Source organism: Bombus affinis, unplaced genomic scaffold (assembly GCF_024516045.1).
Source record: "Bombus affinis isolate iyBomAffi1 unplaced genomic scaffold, iyBomAffi1.2 ctg00000059.1, whole genome shotgun sequence".
NCBI classification, from domain to species: domain Eukaryota; kingdom Metazoa; phylum Arthropoda; class Insecta; order Hymenoptera; family Apidae; genus Bombus; species Bombus affinis.
The window spans coordinates 949,817-967,351 of NW_026108820.1; the positions used below are offsets into that span (position 1 = coordinate 949,817).

The 17,535-nt window shown below is 37.8% G+C and overlaps 2 protein-coding genes and 3 long non-coding RNA genes across 5 annotated transcripts in view; 4 read left to right on the plus strand and 1 right to left on the minus strand.

Annotated features, from left to right (window-relative positions):
- Positions 1 to 17,535, plus strand: part of LOC126926793 (uncharacterized) — a 224,593-nt gene that overhangs the window by 186,747 nt on the left and 20,311 nt on the right. The window lies entirely within an intron of this gene.
- The window catches only part of LOC126926837 (uncharacterized), a 55,216-nt gene that overhangs the window by 2,019 nt on the left and 35,662 nt on the right, over positions 1 to 17,535 (minus strand). The gene's annotated exons all lie outside the window — the stretch shown is intronic.
- Positions 7,668 to 9,735, plus strand: LOC126926792 (uncharacterized). Its single transcript, XM_050743137.1, has 2 exons — positions 7,668 to 8,392; positions 9,389 to 9,735. Exons 1-2 carry the CDS (start codon positions 7,739 to 7,741, stop codon positions 9,527 to 9,529), a joined length of 795 nt encoding a protein of 264 aa, XP_050599094.1. The 5' UTR covers positions 7,668 to 7,738; the 3' UTR covers positions 9,530 to 9,735.
- Positions 14,286 to 14,711, plus strand: LOC126926852 (uncharacterized). The gene is made up of 2 exons (XR_007714947.1): positions 14,286 to 14,379; positions 14,515 to 14,711. It is a non-coding gene; the product is annotated as an uncharacterized LOC126926852 (long non-coding RNA).
- On the plus strand, positions 14,892 to 15,939 carry LOC126926833 (uncharacterized). The gene is made up of 3 exons (XR_007714912.1): positions 14,892 to 15,410; positions 15,547 to 15,704; positions 15,787 to 15,939. It is a non-coding gene; the product is annotated as an uncharacterized LOC126926833 (long non-coding RNA).

The following is a 17,535-nucleotide window of genomic DNA, read 5'->3' on the forward strand; positions in this document are numbered from 1 at the left end:
GAAATTTTGAAAGTGTATAGACCCTGTTTTAGAAATATGAGTATTAATTCGGTAGACTATAAATTTATATTACAAAATTAACTGTTTTCTACTTTTGTTGTACTTTTCTTCTACTTTCTGGACATTTTACTGAAAATGCTGGAGATTTTAAATCAGTAATTGTTGAAAATAACAACGTGAGTTCTCGCTCGCCATCTATATGCTGACGGCTAGTTACAAAAGAAGTAACTAGAAGTTGTTCCTAGACACGGTCGATAGACCTGATCGATAGTTTTAGGACCACCTCTTGCCTTTTGTTTCATTCATTCTTTTGTGACCCTTCTAAGTGTGTGCAATAAAGGTTTTTCTGCTCCGAGAAGTGTGGAGTTATTATCCATATAACATAATAATAACTAACGCGATCCTACCTCTAAAACATAAAATAACAACAGTAATTAATAAAGTGAATTCATAAAATAACTTTTAAACGCATTGCTATCTAAAGTACAAATTCTTACGTTTTTAAAAATATATTCTTATAGTTATTGTATGTAACGTACTTGAATCTTTACGTGTATGGTTAAAATATTTTGTCCGCATTTTATTCAGTCATTTAAAATATCAAAGCAAACTTATTTCAAGTGAAAAATAATCCTTATTCCTATAAGCAGTATTCATTACAAGAACTAATTTTACATATATAATCGTAACAAAAAAGAAACATTAAACAGGCATTTATAGTTATTGACATTTATCTTTTGTATGTTCATTTACGAGGAAATGGTACTTAATGCAAAAGCGACTGGATTTCATATTTTTAACTATTGTGTACATGTATTGAATCTTATTGTTCTTCTTAAAAATTAAATGAATACTCATAATCCTAAAACATCCTTTCTATGTTGTACTAGATATATATACAATTAAAATGTGTAATAATGTGAATGATAAACTAGTTCGAATAATTATTTTGCTTAAACGTAAGTTAATTGAAATCAGATGAATGTTATACACGCATTATACCGTGCATTATGAACTATTGATTGATTGATGCTCATATTTAATTATTAACGAGAAAATTAGAAAAATCAGATTGAATTTAATCTGTCCTTCTTATATTTATTAAGATGAGTTCTGGGGCTTGAAACACTCGAGATTAGAAATTTTGATTAATGTTTCACATTATGACTGGACGCTTGTTGTAATATCTTTTGTACGAGATACACTATACATACACAAGATCAAAATGGAATTTCGAAACGGTCGTATCGTTCAACAAAAATCTCTTTTATCTTTGATCCTCTTCGTAAAAATGCAATTCTCCTTTACAGAACATCATATAACATTTATTGTACGATATATTGTTCAATTATATTTCGAAATTTTCAGCTTCGAATCTTTGTTTAATTATACTGTAGAATTAAATATCATGCGTTATTTAAATATAGAGATAGACTAAACTTTTGTTCACATTTATTAAAGCTGTATCAACTGAGATGCTTAAATTTGCAAAATTTCATGGACTTTTATATTTAATTTTTCATCATGAATCCCGCTTTGCGAAACAATACATATTAGATTTATAATATCTTAAATTTACAGTACCAATGCTGATTTTATCTGAAACTATTTGTTTGCAAATGATATCTCTCTTCGTTGGAATTACCCTTCACTTGTAAATTAATAATTATTAACATTGAACAGTATTGTTAAACTTCAATAAAAATAGGATCGATAACTAAATGTTAGTTAAAGAAACTTCCTATTACAGGTATAACAAATCATATTGAATTTTGTTTAGAAAACAATAATAAAAATGGGTGTCTTTTTGTGAAAATAATTTACAGCATATCACTCGACTTATTCATATAAGAGATATTAGTTTGTTTAAATACCCTGCTGCACCCTTTTATTCATTTTCAACCCAATTTTTTCACAACATTAAAAAATATTTTAAGCCTGAAGAAAAACATGAAAAACTTCTTATTAGCATGATTTCATGCTAAACATCCTCTTAAGATATTATAAATCTTTCTTGTTTACTAAAACCAGAGCCTAACTGAAATATACGAGTATCGCAACAGGATTAATCGTAATACATGATTAAATACAAGCAATATGTAAGCTATATTTTTACTTTTTACTTCAGAAATAAATATTTCACCAGCATCGTCTTTAGCTTAAGGAAAATAAACTTGTGAAATTTAATTTAAAGCTTCGTAAAACATGGAAATGTTGCAGGATAACAAATCAGAAAAGATATATTAAATAAATCACAGTTCAGGTATCTATAACATGTGATTCTCTTAACAAATCTGTTTCATTCATCAAGCAACTGCAAAATTTCCGTAAAATCAGAAGCGGTTTCACAAATTATAGGCATTCGTAAACATGATAGATAAGAGTTAGTATCGCGGCGTTTTAGAGTATCTATGAGCGTAATATGGAAAGTAAAAAGATGTATAATAAAAATAGTTCACTTTCCAAGCTATCACTAACATTGTAACGAATTATTATACATATAACGGCTCACGAAAGTACTCGGACGCTTACAGAAACTTTCCATGAATATTTTGTTGAAGTTTTTCATGAATTTCAAGATGCATTAGGCTGTCTCAAAAGTTTCTTTCGTTTTGTTCTATTACTACAAAATAGATCATACATAAATCGATAAAATAATATAAAACAAAAAGTGTCGTGCATCTATTATTTCCTTATGAAACGAAAGAAACTTTTGAAATAAATGTAAATAGGAATTATAAGATGCTTATTGATTACCATCGGTATTTGGACAGTTAATTATGTATTGTATAAATAAGTCACAATATTTTTAGTAGCAGCATTTTTACCCCTAATCAATCATATGTTTAAAAATACTCTTTACATTGTACATTAGTTTTTTGCTATGTGTACGTCTGCAATAAGCATCTTCTAGCTTCCATATATATATTTCCAAATTAGTCTCAATTTTTACCGGTGTAATCATGATAGACACGTCTCGTTACATTGAAGTGAAGTGAAGAAAAACACTTTTCATTCAAATACGTAAACACATAATATTCATAAATTTATAAGAACAATTTTGTCCGTAGGTATTTGGTAGCGCAATTGAGAAGATGTTTTTTTTTATTTATTAGAATATTTACAATCAATTCTCGTTGAGAATTTTCAGTAACTTAGTTTGGCGTGATACAATGACATGGATTATAATAGTTTTATATTGTTGGTTCTAGTAGAAACTAAGGATTTAATCTAGAGGGTATTTTCTTTTTAGTCTGCGGATCTGGTCCGTCGTGTCCAGTAGTTGGGTCACTAATGGGATGTGGTGGTTGTTGACTCTTGTGTTATATCTGCTTCTGGACTTGTGTATTTTATCTTTGACTGTAGGTATCTTGAGGTCACGGTGGATTGTTTCGTTGGTAACATACCAGGGTGCATTTAATAGGGATCTTAGCGTTTTCGATTGGAAGCGTTGGAGTATTTCAATGTTGGAGTTACTTGCTGTTCCCCATAGTTGGATTCCGTAGGTCCAGACAGGTTTTATTACGGCCTTGTAGAGGGTTATTTTGTTCTGTATGTTTAGTTTGGAGCGTCGGCCCGTGAGCCAATAGAATTTTCTTAGTTTTTCCTTTAGTTGCTTTGTTTTTTCTGAGATATGTTTTTTCCAAGTTAGCCTCCTGTCCAGGGTCATGCCCAGGTATCTTACGGAGTCCTTGCTTGGGATTATTGCGTTGTTAATGGTGACCTGGGGGCAGGTTTGTTTTCGGAGCGTGAATGTTACACGGGAGGATCTTTTTTCGTTTATTTTAAAACCCCATTTTTGGAACCACTTTTCCATGGAGTCGAGACTTCGCTGGAGAGTGGATGAGGCAATTGCCGGGTCTGCGTGGGTAGCTAATAGTGCTGTGTCGTCGGCAAATGTTGCTATTGTTACCTCGTTTGATATAGGTAAGTCGGCAGTGTAGATGGAGAACAGTAGGGGTCCGAGGACACTACCTTGGTGTATGCTGGATTCTATTGGGAATGTTGCGGAAGAGGCGCCTAGGCATTTAACTATGAATTGTCTGTTGGTTAGGTAGGATTTTAAGATGGAGTAGTATGGATGGGGTAGGATCTTTTTGATCTTGTAGAGTAGCCCTTCATGCCATACTTTGTCGAATGCCTGTTGGATGTCTAGGAATACCGCTGAACAGTATTTTTTCTTTTCAAGGGTTTGGCTGATCATGTGGGTTATGCGGTGGATTTGCTCTACTGTTGAGTGTTGTTTTCGGAAGCCGAATTGGTGGTCTGGGAGTGTTTTCAATTCTTCTAGGAGTGGGAGGAGACGATTCGTGAGCATTCTCTCGAATAGTTTAGACAAGGTAGGTAAAAGACTGATTGGGCGATAGGAGGTGGTTTCATATATTGGTTTACCGGGTTTAGGGATGAGGGTGATTAGTGAGATTTTCCAAGCCTTGGGAAAGTGTTGAAGGCGGAGGATAGCGTTAAAGATTGATGCGACGAGTGCAATCCCTTTTATGGGAAGTTCCTTGATTGCTTTATTTCCTATTAGGTCGTGACCTGCTGCTTTCTTGGGGTTTAGGCGACTGATTGCTTGTATAATCTCTGCAGAAGTGAAGGGCTCAATAGGAGGGGACATTTGGAAGGGAGTGTGCAGGTATTCGGTGACGTCCGCTGCAGCTATGGAGGAATGGGGTTGAAATACTTCAGTCAAGTGTTTGGCAAATAGGTTGGCTTTTTCTATAGGGCTACGCGCCCATCCACCCTGCGGACGGCGGATTGGAGGTATTATTTGTGGGGGACGCGTGAGTTTCCTGGAGGCTTTCCATAGTGAGTAGTTAGAGTCGGCTGTGGGGGACAGGCTGGCGAGATATTTGTGAAAACGGTCATTATTGTAGTTTTTTATGGTTTTGGATAGTTTTCTAGTTGCGTTGTTTAGTTTGCGTTTGTCCTCCGGTGTTCTATGGGTCTGCCATATCCTTCTTAGTCTACGTTTTTCTGCTATTTTTTTTAATATGTACTGGGGGTATTCGTGATTGCTGATGGACGTTATTGCCGGTGTGGAGAAGCGGATAGCGTTTATTATGCTCGTGTTTAGGTATTCCGTGACTGCTTCGATTTCTTCATTGGTTTTTAGTGAGGTTGAGGCTGAAGTTGTGTGGGTAAAGACTTCTCTAAAGAGCTGCCAGTTGGTGTGTTGGTTATGAATGGAGCCATTAGGTGTATTCTCGATGATTGTTGAAATGACTGTTACTATCACGGGGGAATGGTTGGAGGAGAGATCAGCCGAGGAATTGATTTGGACGTTTCTTGACGAGATATTTATAGTTATGAGGAAATCAAGGAGATCGGGTATTTTGTTTGTGTCGGTGGGCCAGTGTGTGGGTTCGTATGTGGTAAGGTAGTTGAGGTTGTTGGTTATTATGCTGTTGAGGAGGATTTTGCCTCTTACTGTAACCAGTCTGCTGCCCCATTGGGTGTGTTTGGCGTTGTAGTCTCCTCCGGCTATGAATCTATTGCCCAGGGTGTCCAGGAAGTTGTCGAAGTCTTCTTTGGCGATGGAGTGTCTGGGAGGGCAGTATACAGCTGAAGTGATGATTGTACCATGACAGTCTTCTATTGCTACGTTTGTTGCTTGGAGGTAGTCTTTCTGGAATGGTGGAAGTTCGTAGTGCTTGATGTTTGATTTGATTATGATTCCGGTGCCGCCGTGGGCCTTTCCGCTGGGGTGTTGTGTGTGGTAGAAGTTGTAGCCATGTACTTTGACGTAGTTTTTGTCGGTGAAGTGGGTTTCGGATATGAGCATCACATCGATTTGCTGTTGTTTTAAGAATAGTTCTAGTTCAAATTTGTGCTGAGCTAGACCGTTGGCGTTCCACAGAGCTATTCGCATTGGTTTTATTTTGCTTCTGTGCATATGAATTTGTCCATGAAGAGTGTGAGTAGTGACAGCAAGTTGTTAATTTGCTCAGTTTGCTTCTCGATAAGTTTTTCGAGTCTGGTAAAGTTGTCTGTGTTTTGTGGGGTGGGAATTCTATTTTCTGTGTGTACACTGTGTGTTTTCGAGTTGTTTACGTTTCCTTGCGTTGTCTGCGCATAGGATACTGTTGGTGTGGTGAGTTTTTGGTGTTTAGGTTCTTGTATGGTTATGTCCTTGGGTCTCAGTTTTGGATACTTTATATTATGTAGTGTTTTGTAGGCTGAGCATCCTTTGTAGTTCGCAGGATGCTCTCCTTGACAGTGGATACACTTGGCGGGGGTTTCCGGGGATTTAGTGCATTGGTCAGTGGGGTCATTACCTGCACATTTTACGCACCGGAAGTTATGATTGCAGTATTTCTGCGTGTGGCCGTACCTTTGGCACCTTTTGCATTGTATTATTTCTTTTTTTACAAGAGGTGGCTCGAACTTAACTATGGAGTTCATCAGCCGATTGATGTTGTAGATTTCTTTGTTGTTTGTTTTTTGTTTTAAGTCTATAAAAAATAAGGATAGTGTAAATTAAAAATAAGGATAGGAAAATAATAAACATGACTAATCTGAATAGTTTAATTGTCATCTTTATCCAAGACTCGCATAGTCAATCGAGCCATTCGGAAACCACATTGACCAACTCCAAAATTGAAAAGTAGAGAAAAGTAATTACAAGTATCGCAAGTGGTGAGACAATATGCGATAAAAGTGAAAAGATGAGCTTGGCGTCAAGCTCTAAGGAACTAGAGGTTTTGTGAGAATCAATCGTGTACTTGAACGATGAAATTGCGAAATTATGAGATTGTCCAAAGATGAAGTTGGTCAATTTGACTTTCGCCAGGCTCGATCGTCACTACGACAGTTCTCGCGTATCGAAACTATCTTGATGTTTGTGTCGACAGGTGAGACGAATGAGCGATCGTGGCGGAGAAGGATCAGGACCATCGCCGAGGGAAGCTACTTTCCTGTCCACTCTCTCTCAAACATCGGCTCCTCAGATAGGTGGCCGAAGACATTCGGTCGTTACGATTGAAAGAGTGTCACCGACTTTGTTTGGCCGTAATCGTCGCGAATCAATCGCCGGTTTTCCTCTTGGAGGCGTGACCAGAATATTGCCGAGTCGTCGAGATCCAGAGTCTCTAGAATGTCCGCACCACCGAGCGGTAGAGGAAGCACGCACCTAAAAGCGAGGAAGGTAAGGATCTTTCGTTTATTTTAGCCGTTCTATCTCCGCTAGTTTGCAGACTAAGAAAAACCGAGTTTAAAGTTGACGAACTTCTATACGATCGTGCGAAGTTAAGATTTGAAAGAACCAAATATTCGTTGCTTTACAAATATACGTCCGTACAATCCGATTTGATTGATTTTAGACCTTGCATCAAATAGATCTCTATATAAACAGATAATTTCTGATTCTAAACATTTGTATCGCTTCTTCTTCCGCTTTGAAATCCTCTACAAACGCCTTTTATAGTCGTTCAACTTTTCAGCTCACAGAAAAGAACATTACGCGTATTCCTAGCAATCGCCCAAAGACTCGAACGTGTGATTCGATAAAGCTCGCTTAACTTTCATCGACACATCGATAACTTTGCGTTCCAAGATGTTATTACGCCCTAGAATCCCTAACATAATTTTAGAACCAGAATTTCTGTGCAAAACAATTCCATCGCTTTGTCACGCTTAACGGCTCAATCATCGAAACGTGTATCATAACGCACGAATTATGATAAAAAAGAAACTGTCTTTCGAATAAAAGCAATCCGTTTGCCAGGTGCGCTTAAGGATGTACAGGACGTCGACGGAGCAAGTGTACGAAATACAGCCGCTGGAGGGTAACAGTTCCGCTCAACGTTACACTCAACAGCCGAAACAACGATTCTCTGAAATGCCTACTCCGTCGGTTTCGCCGACGTCTTCTCTCCGAAAGCGCGTCTCGGAACTGCCAAGAATCGCGAGTGCATCCGTTTCCGGTGCTGCGGGCATTGTCTGCTCTAATGCGGATCTGATATCGATCCTAAGCTCGTTAGCGTCTTCCGCGACAGAAATCAACCGATGCGGCGAGGAAGCGCCGAGTTCGCGGGACGATAGCAAATCAAACTGGCCCGGAAAAACGACCGAACAGAAAGGAAGTCGATCGAAGAGCTTCCGTTCCAATAGCTTCGACGTGTCGACATTGCACGGAGCTAAAAGTAAGCTTAGCGGATCCTCGAAAGCCGCTATTTCGACCTTTATGGTACCGTCGAATTGGTTCACGAAGAGACACCAACCGATGTCGAAGAAGCCGGAAGATTTAGTAACGGCCAGTTTAAGTCTCAAGTTCGATAAATCGAAGGTAGTGAGGGCGGTGAAGGAAACGTTGGGTAAAAAGTCCCCTAATAGCGAGGTCAAACACAAAGTCGTATGGGACAACACTAGTGGAACCAAAGTGGACGCTCAGGTAAGTTGTATTTCTCGTTACGATATCGTTTCTTGTTTAAGAGCCATCGTAGGTGAAAGGAGGAATGAAAAAGAAAATCGTAAATCGTAAAATTTCTTCCAGAGAATGCACTTTATCGTAAAAATTAATAAAGTCAACAACAACGTGAAATTAAATAATTGTTGTTTGATATTCTGTATTATCGATATAATTACGCGGAGAAAAATAATCTACGCGGAGAAGATAATTTGCAATCATTGCGGACATAATCGCAGTGACATTATTATCAATCGGTAATATTAAAGATAAAATTCATATGGGATGAAAACAGAGCGTCAAAAGTGGTTATTTTTCGATCTTCTTGCGAAGGGAAAATTCCTGCAAAATGTTTAAGAACGGCTCTCAACAAGGAATAAAAAATGTTATTACAGTTCCATTTTCGTGTTCGTTTTTTTTTCTACATGATCCATGTGAAATAATTCTTCAGATGCTCTGCTGGTAAATGAATCGACGTTTGTAATAGAGGAAATATGAAGTACAGCGAGATCGTTGTTGGCTATTGTTCTACACCGATATCGACAAAATAATTCTTCGACAACTCTATTGATAAATCAATTGTAGTTTGAAATCAAACGAATCTGAAGTACCATCAGTTTGTTGCTACGAGAACAATAGCCACCAACGATCTCGCAGTAATTCGGATTCGTTCGATTTTAAACTTCAATTGTTTTATCGACAGAATCTCTGAATAATTATTTTGCTGGTAAATTCTGCTGGTATATCGATTAGAGTTTGGAATCGAGCAAATACGAAGTACAAGATGGCTATTGTTCTCACGTAGCAACAGTCTGATAGTATTTCAGATTCGCTTGATTTCAAACTTAGTTCGCTTGGTTTAATTACTGATTTATCAGCTGGATCAAAATTTAAAGAAAATGAAGATCAAGTGTAGCGCGTAAGTTTGATCTCTGCTTAATTTTTTCATCTCTACACTCATCTTATCTTCCTCGCTTTTAGGTCTGCGATGTCGTCCATAATGTCCAACCGAAGATTGTGCGTACTTCCTCTACCGCTCGGTGGTGCGGACATTCTAGACTCTGGGTCTCGACGATTCGGCAATATTCTGGTCACGCCTCCAAGAGGAAAACCGGCGATTGATTTGCGACGATTACGGCCAAACAAAGTCGGTGACACTCTTTCAATCGTAACGACCGAATGTCTTCGGCCACCTAGCTGAGGAGCCGATGTTTGAGAGAGGGTGGACAGGAAAGTAGCTTCCCTCGGCGATGGTCCTTGTATTTTCGAGCTATCGCGGGGAGAAGCGGTCGTTAGAATACGCGTCAACGGGAGTCGTAAATTCCCGTTTAGGCGCTCTAGGCCCTTGAGAGTTATAGGAACTGTCGGAGTTCTGGATAATGTGAGAGCCTTAGGAGACTCTAGGCCGTGTAGGCACCTTGAGAAATGATGAAGGAACTCTGAAAGATATAGGAACGGTGATAGCTATAGGGATTATGGGAACTCTAGACACCGTGAGAGACGATCAAACACTTAGAGAGGTAGGAACGGTGAGAGTTGTAGGAAATGCAGGAACTCTAGGCACCGTGAGAGACGATCAAACTCTAAAGTTTTATTCTAATGTGAATGCGGAGGAAAGCTCGGTATGGGTGTGCCCTTTGACCGAAGAACGCGGATTCGTTGCTTACATTTTCAGTTAGGCAAGTGAGGGCAATGATCCGCGATGCTGATTGGTTATGACCAATGTTGGGAAGGAAGATAGGAGGAAAAAGCCTCCTACTAACTTGGGTCCTAGGCGACATTGTTTATGGGGAGACTCGGATTTTCCGTTAGGGAGATCTCCGCCTTTTTCGTTAGGCCACTACCTGCTTTCTCCGCAATTCTTAAGAGCACGTAATAAACCCAAGGACCCTTCTAAAGAACCAGCTGAAAACACTTCTGGAATTAGAAAGTCTTTTCTGGCAGACAGATTGACTCAAACCATGTGTGCGAACAATGCAGTTAGGATTTCACTTTATGGTGGGTCCTTAGGCCTATGGAAGGTTCGAAGGACGGCACGTAGACCGTTGGCTGTCACGCCGCGCGGGATGGACTGCGGATGTGTTACGCGGCGTAACAGTCCTGATTCTTCTCCGCCACGATCGCTCATTCGTCTCACCTGTCCACACAAACATCAAGATAGTTTCGATACGCGAGAACTGTCGTAGTGACGATCGAGCCTGGCGAAAGTCAAATTGACCAACTTCATCTTTGGACAATCTCATAATTTCGCAATTTCATCGTCCAAGTACACGATTGATTCTCACAAAACCTCTAGTTCCTTAGAGCTTGACGCCACGCTCATCTTTTCACTTTTATCGCATATTGTCTCACCACTTGCGATACTTGTAATTACTTTTCTCTACTTTTCAATTTTGGAGTTGGTCAATGTGATTTCCGAATGGCTCGATTGACGACTACGCGAGTCTTGGATAAAGATGAAAACGATTTGAATTCAAGTAATTCGAAACCATTTTTTTATGTGAACCTATTATTTTACCAATGTGAATCTGTAATTTTGCTTGAAATATCCTTCCAAGTTTTTATGATGATTCAGACTGGTCAAGTTACCTGAATCAAACAACTATTTTCAAGTTACTTGAAACTATTTTGTTAACGTGTACAGTTGCTTAAATCAAGCAACTATTTTCAAGTAAGTTAAAATCATTTTGCCAATGTGAACCTGTAATTTTGTCTGAAATATCCTTCCAAGTTTTTATGATGATTCAGATTGGTCAAGTTACCTCAATCAAGCAACTATTTTCAAGTAACTTGAAACTATTTTATTAATGTGTGCAGTTGAGTGAAGCAAGTATTTTCAAATAACTCGAAGCTATTTTGTTAACGCGTACAGTTGCTTGAATCAAGCAACTATTTTCAAGTAAGTTGGAACTATTTTGTTAACGCGTACAGTTGCTTGAATCAAGCAACTATTTTCAAGTAACTCGAAACTATTTTGTCAGTGTGAAACTATATAGACACTAGTTAATTCCCATACATATGTATAATGTACAATGTATAATAAACAGAGCTATTTTTTCAGATCAGAAGGTACGATCAATCTTTTTCTTTAAATATATTATGCTAAAAAGATATAAAATGGATTCGGAAATACAAATAATTCCCTTTATTTAGCACACAACTGTTATACATATATCTTATACTCTTAAGACCTCAAAAACCTACTCGCACGCACGCTTGCTGTCAACCGACTCTTCCAGATACTTCTAACGACTGGCTCTTGTCTTTTGTCTCAACCAAGACCCGGACGTCCTCTGATGCTTACACACACATTCACATGTACAGTGTAAATGTATCATATTCCCAACAATTGTATTGGAAAAATTTGAAATGGATCGGAAAATGTATATGGAAGTTACAGGACCTTTCTCGAAAATTATCGACAGTTCAAATATCAGGTTGTACAACAAAAGAGTCTTTCGTTTTATAAGAAAATAATAGACGCACGACGTTTCTTGTTTCCTTTATTTTATCGAACTACGTACGTTCCATTTTGTTCTATTAAGGTAAAGACCACGACATTTGACAGATTAGCTGTCGTGTTTGTATAAAGATGCATTGTCGTAAAAGACATATTCGTAGAGGAAAGACACTTTTGGGGCAACCTAATATTTGGCTGAACCTGACAAAACTGTACGCTTGTAATAAATAAAAAAAAAGCCTGCTACGCCCTTTCGATCATTTTAGCTCGAGTTATGTATGGGTCGACCCAATTACGTTCTTACAACGTTAGAGGATACCTTCGTTTTGAAGAAAATGAAAAAAGATCGCACATTTTCGTTTCAATTTTCTTGATTAAAAATCTTCTCCCAACGTTACAAATATGTTTTATTATCGTTAAAATAGGGACAGACTCGAAAGTACAAAAATTGCAGAGTCGCAACTGATGTAACGAACATAATCATGATAGTCGTGTCTCGTTACAGCGTTAACGGGATTTCAAAATGTTTGGCATAATACGCGATCCTACGCAAAATTTCCGCCAGCTCGGTGAAGTTTCGGCTATCCGAGTCTCGTATTATACGATGTGTTTCCAGCTTTCTCCTAACTGCGCGTTTTTTTTTTCGAAATTTTAACGCCGGCACCGCGCGAACAAAGTAAATAGATTAATTGAACTTTTAATCGATCAAATAGTCAACTAAACTGAAACGCAAGTACGATGTTAAGTTATCGAAATCAATTTTACGATTTTACCGTACGAACGCCGGTATCATCCGACCTTTCGGTATTTTCCGAGTTTTCTATTGTTCGTGTGATACGCGTCACCTCGGAACGATCAAGATTATTCGAACACTTTCGCAAGCCATAATAAGATTACAGAAAAAAGTACTTTGCTGTGAATACACGTTTCATCGGAGGAATCGAAATTTGTACAGGACGAAGTAACGTCGTTCGAACGAAGCTGCGATAGACTTAAAGTTGGGCTGTACAATTTCTAGATTTATATTAATCTTATAGAACGAAAAGACCCAGAGCTCTATGAACGTTCTAAGAGAACGGATCTCCTTCGGCGTAAATGGCGCTCCTTATCGGCGAACGGCTACAATATCCTGAATCTTTCTTTTCGACGGTTTCCACGTCGATCGAGAGAAACTATTCGTCGAACTGGACTATCCGTGGCTGATCTATTACGGCAGAAAGTGAAAAAGAACGTAAACGAAGGAAATGGCCGACATAAAGGACGATAACTGTTAATTTAAACGTAATAGAACGAAAGAATACGACGTATTCGTTAAAGGATATTTAAGACAATTTAAATTAAAATCGATTTTCACACGACGTTCTTCGATTTTTTCCAGAACCAGATTATATCTATGATAACGTTTCGATTATATCGTTTTATGCAAAAGAAAGCCAATTATATGATTGAAAGTAGAAATTTGGATCAACGTATGGATATCCTCCTATTTCGTTGCACGAGTTGCGAATAACCTGTCGAATAATGATAAAGATAGAAACGAATATGACAAAGGCATAACGAAGGAACTAATATTCAGAATTTCGTGCGTTTAATTCCTCGAAAATTGCACTTTTAAACGCATCGGTCTCGCAGTTCAACCTGCCGGGAACAAAGAATTTTATCGGAAACATCGTTCTAACATTTCAATTTTACAAACGTTTCGCTCTGCTTCGTTAAAAGCTGCGCGTATTTGGTAGATAGAAAATTATGCACATACGTTAAAACGTATAACGCGCAACAGGCAAGGATATACGCGTACGCGCTGCAAACGCGTTAAAAGCGAAAAATATCGCTGAAATTATTTTCCCATAATAAAGAAATCGTCGGGCCTCTTACGAATACAAAAGATAATTCGTTAAGATTATAGTGTCTATTAATTTTACCATAACGAGTTTAACAGAGCTTTCGAAACTAAAAGCTTTATCACAGACGATAAACCCTTTGAGTGCTGAATACTCACGGCCTATGTCGTCCGTAAAGACGGCGCGTGTCTAGCGCTGACGATCGCTGTGGATGGAATACTTTTTCGTTAGACTGAACTCTGTTGATTAACTATTCAAAGCGCAAATCGTAATAAGTTATAGTAGTTTAAATGATTAAAATGAAAGAGATTAAATGATTCAAGAGCGTTATATTTTAGTTATTTTTAATTATTTATTATAAACATTGAAATTTACAGTTAACTAGAATTTGGGTAATAAACTAGAAAACTAAATTTAGTAAATATGTAAAATCCCTAGAGTTCGTGTAGGATAGGGATTCTTTTTGTTTTACGGGTAGCACGACAGGCTGTGCTTAACGGAGAGATCGATACGGACGAGCAGTTGAAGAAGTACATGTTCCCCAGACGGACGGACAGAGAGTTACATTAGAGAGACAGACCAGGCTATAGAATAGTTGTTTAAGATTGTAAAGACTGAAGATTTAAGATTTAAAGACTGAAGAAGAAAGATCGGTAGCTCAGGACGTTCAGGTAAACATTGCACCAAAGACTTATAATTTCCCGTTTAGATAATCATCGTTATTGATTGTTATAGACGCATATTAATTGTTGTTCATTTTTTCATTTTATCAAATCATTTCATAATAAAAAAAACTCGATTTTCAGACTTCAGAATCGATCCCTGAATTATCCCATTATTGAACCTTATAAATCGATTTTCGCCACGTCATGCCGCTGAGAGTTAACCTACGTGTCGTCATGACCGAGAACGCGAAAGGGGAGAAGATAGACAGTATAAAATATACAGACAACAAATGACCTAATAGGAATATATTTAAATATATTATGCAAACGTTGGACAACGTTATGTTTTGTTAAGCTAACAGGATACACTAAAAATACATTATCAAGAAAGGGGATGTGGCCCATAAGCAAGTATGTTCTTCTACATATGACCATCAGACAGTATCTGTGAAGCGGTTATCCCGGAAGTACATTGCGGAGTCGGTAGAGAGCGTTTCCTGACCTCTCGCCAGAGAGACCATAGATGAGGATTTAAGGGTGTCGAATCGGGATCCATGCAACGCGGAGGCGACTCGTTCCTTCGCCCTTCCTCTTCCTCTTCGCCCGATGTGCTTTCCTCTATGACGATTTGAGGCTCGCCATAGTTTGCCACATTCACATTCGGGCTGTACCATTGTCTTCTCATCTTGATTTAGAAAACTCTCACTTGAACATAAATAAAACGTTTCTTCGTTGAAACCGTATCATAGTGGAGAACGATCGAACAGTACAAAAGAATGAATAAAAATAAGTCACATTTTTATTAATTTTCTTTTGTATGTAAAAACAAATCTGATAGATTCAAAGATACAAGATCTTCCGATCTTCCTTTATTGCATGGACGAGCAGTTGAAGAAGCACGTGTTCCCCAGACGGGTGGACAGAGAGTTACATTAGAGAGACAGACAAGGTTATAGAATAGTTGTTTGAGATTGTGAAGACTGAAGATTTAAGATTTAAAGACTGAAGAAGAAAGATCGGTAGCTCAGGACGTTCAGGTAAACATTGCACCAAAGACTTATAATTTCCCGTTTAGATAATCATCGTTATTGATTGTTATAGACGCATATTAATTGTTGTTCATTTTTATATTTTATCAAATCATTTCATAATAAAAAAAAACTCGATTTTCAGACTTCAGAATCGATCCCTGAATTATCGCATTATTGAACCTTATAAATATAACACGAGTTAATAATTTAGTTGTGTGTGAAAAATTCAGTGCTTGGGAAAACTAAAAAAACCAGATGTAGAGTTTTCTTACAAGTGGTGACCACTTCAACAATAACGAGGTACTATTGGCATTTGTTTACTGCCGTAAGGAATGCATTTATATTTATTTCACGCAAACGTAATAGTATTACTTCTGCATAGGTGTTCGGAAAAATTGAAAAACCCATACATGCGTCCTTAGTCCATGCCGAGCACTTACAGAAAACGCATATATATGTCCTTAGTCCACACCGATAGCTTTCGCCAGACACCTATATGCGCACACAGCACTCAAAGGTTTAAAACACTGTTCTTTGTATCATTTCCCTATTTATAGTTGCGATATCGGGAATAACTTTAAACCGTTTTAAACGTCGTTTACTCGATTAACTCGCGCGTAACGATATTTGTCGTGGAATCTCGCAAAGAACGTAAAGCACACGTAACGATTCATCGATAAATCGGTTAACGACGTTGTTACGATTACCACGAACACACCCGTTAACGATATTTTTTCCATTTTTAGGTTGTTCGCGAACGAAAGGGAATCGTCTCGAGAAAGAAAAATCGCTTATAAGTATTTGAGCACATCGAACTTTCAACGCTCGGTAAGTATTCGTAAAATCCTACAAAAGTATTACAGCCATCTCGATCGTTTAATTCGATTAAAAACATTTTCGTTTTTAGAGAATTTATTCAACGGTAGTCGTTCGATGTACTAGGTTGTCCGAGAAGTTTCTTTCGTTTCATAAAATGATAATAGATGAGCAACAATTTCTGTTTTATATCATTTTATCGAATTAGGTGCGATCCATTTCCTTATATCTCTATTATTATGTTCGTGCATAATTCGATAAACTAATATAAAAGAAAGGACATCGCGCGTCTATTATTTCTTTATAAAACGAACACAACGTATTAAGTTGCCCGAAAAGTGTCTTTCTTTCGCAAAAAGAATTTTTTACAACAGTGCACCTTCGTACAAACGTGAAAGTAAGTCTGTGAAATATCGCGGTGTTTATCTCAACAGAACAAAACGGATCGTACGTAATTCGACAAAATAATATAAAAGAAAGAACGTGCGTCTATTGTTTCCTCATAAAACGAGAGAAACTTTTCGGACAACCTAATAGTAGCGGTACAGCAAGAATAACCTTTCAGAGGCGAATCGTATAGAACGGATAAAAAGAAAAAATAGGAAACTAGGAAAGTAGAAAAAAGTCGGAGATTTCATGCGAAAACGGAGAAGCGCACTAGCGCGCGACGAGTTTTCCAAGCGTTTTATCTACGACAAATGCAAACACCATTTGGCTGAACATCTGACAGCACAGGCGGTATGATCCATGTTGAACCATGTTGATCGAAACGAAGGTCACGCGTTAGCCTGCGTTGACAAAACGGTGCCACTTGAGTGGAATCATGCGATTTCTCTTACCGTATCGTCGTTTGATCCTTCCGTCGATTCTAATGGAAAATTGAAATTTCATTTCTGTTGCTTCTTAACAACACGACATAACGAGAAATCGAACGACTCGTTGTTATTTCATTTCGCTCTATCTCCTCGTTTTATTTATACATCTTTCGAAAAGCTATCGTCGATAGCGTTTTTAAACAGTTAACCGCGTTTCATGAATTAAACAGGTCGAGAAAAATGTTAATCTCGGTGTGTTTCATCTGTCGTATAATATAAAACATTACCATTTACCATAAAAATTCCAAATTTTAGTAAGAAGCGCTAAGAATGTTATTTAGTGATACGTTCGCTTTGTCAGTAAAACTGAAAAATTTGATTTGTTCCTTTGTTATATCGGTTATTCCCTGTACAACGTATTCCTTTTTATAAACTCAGTTGATTATTTTCACCGATATATCGGCTATGCCCGAATTGTTTGCGCAATTTTGTATGCTTGC

Bases quoted from the DNA above. Each gene is read 5' to 3' on its own strand.
- LOC126926792 (XM_050743137.1), top strand. From the start codon at position 7,739: ATGTACAGGACGTCGACGGAGCAAGTGTACGAAATACAGCCGCTGGAG. The intron at 8,393-9,388 runs GTAAGTTGTATT...CCTCGCTTTTAG, and splicing joins GAACCAAAGTGGACGCTCAG to GTCTGCGATGTCGTCCATAA.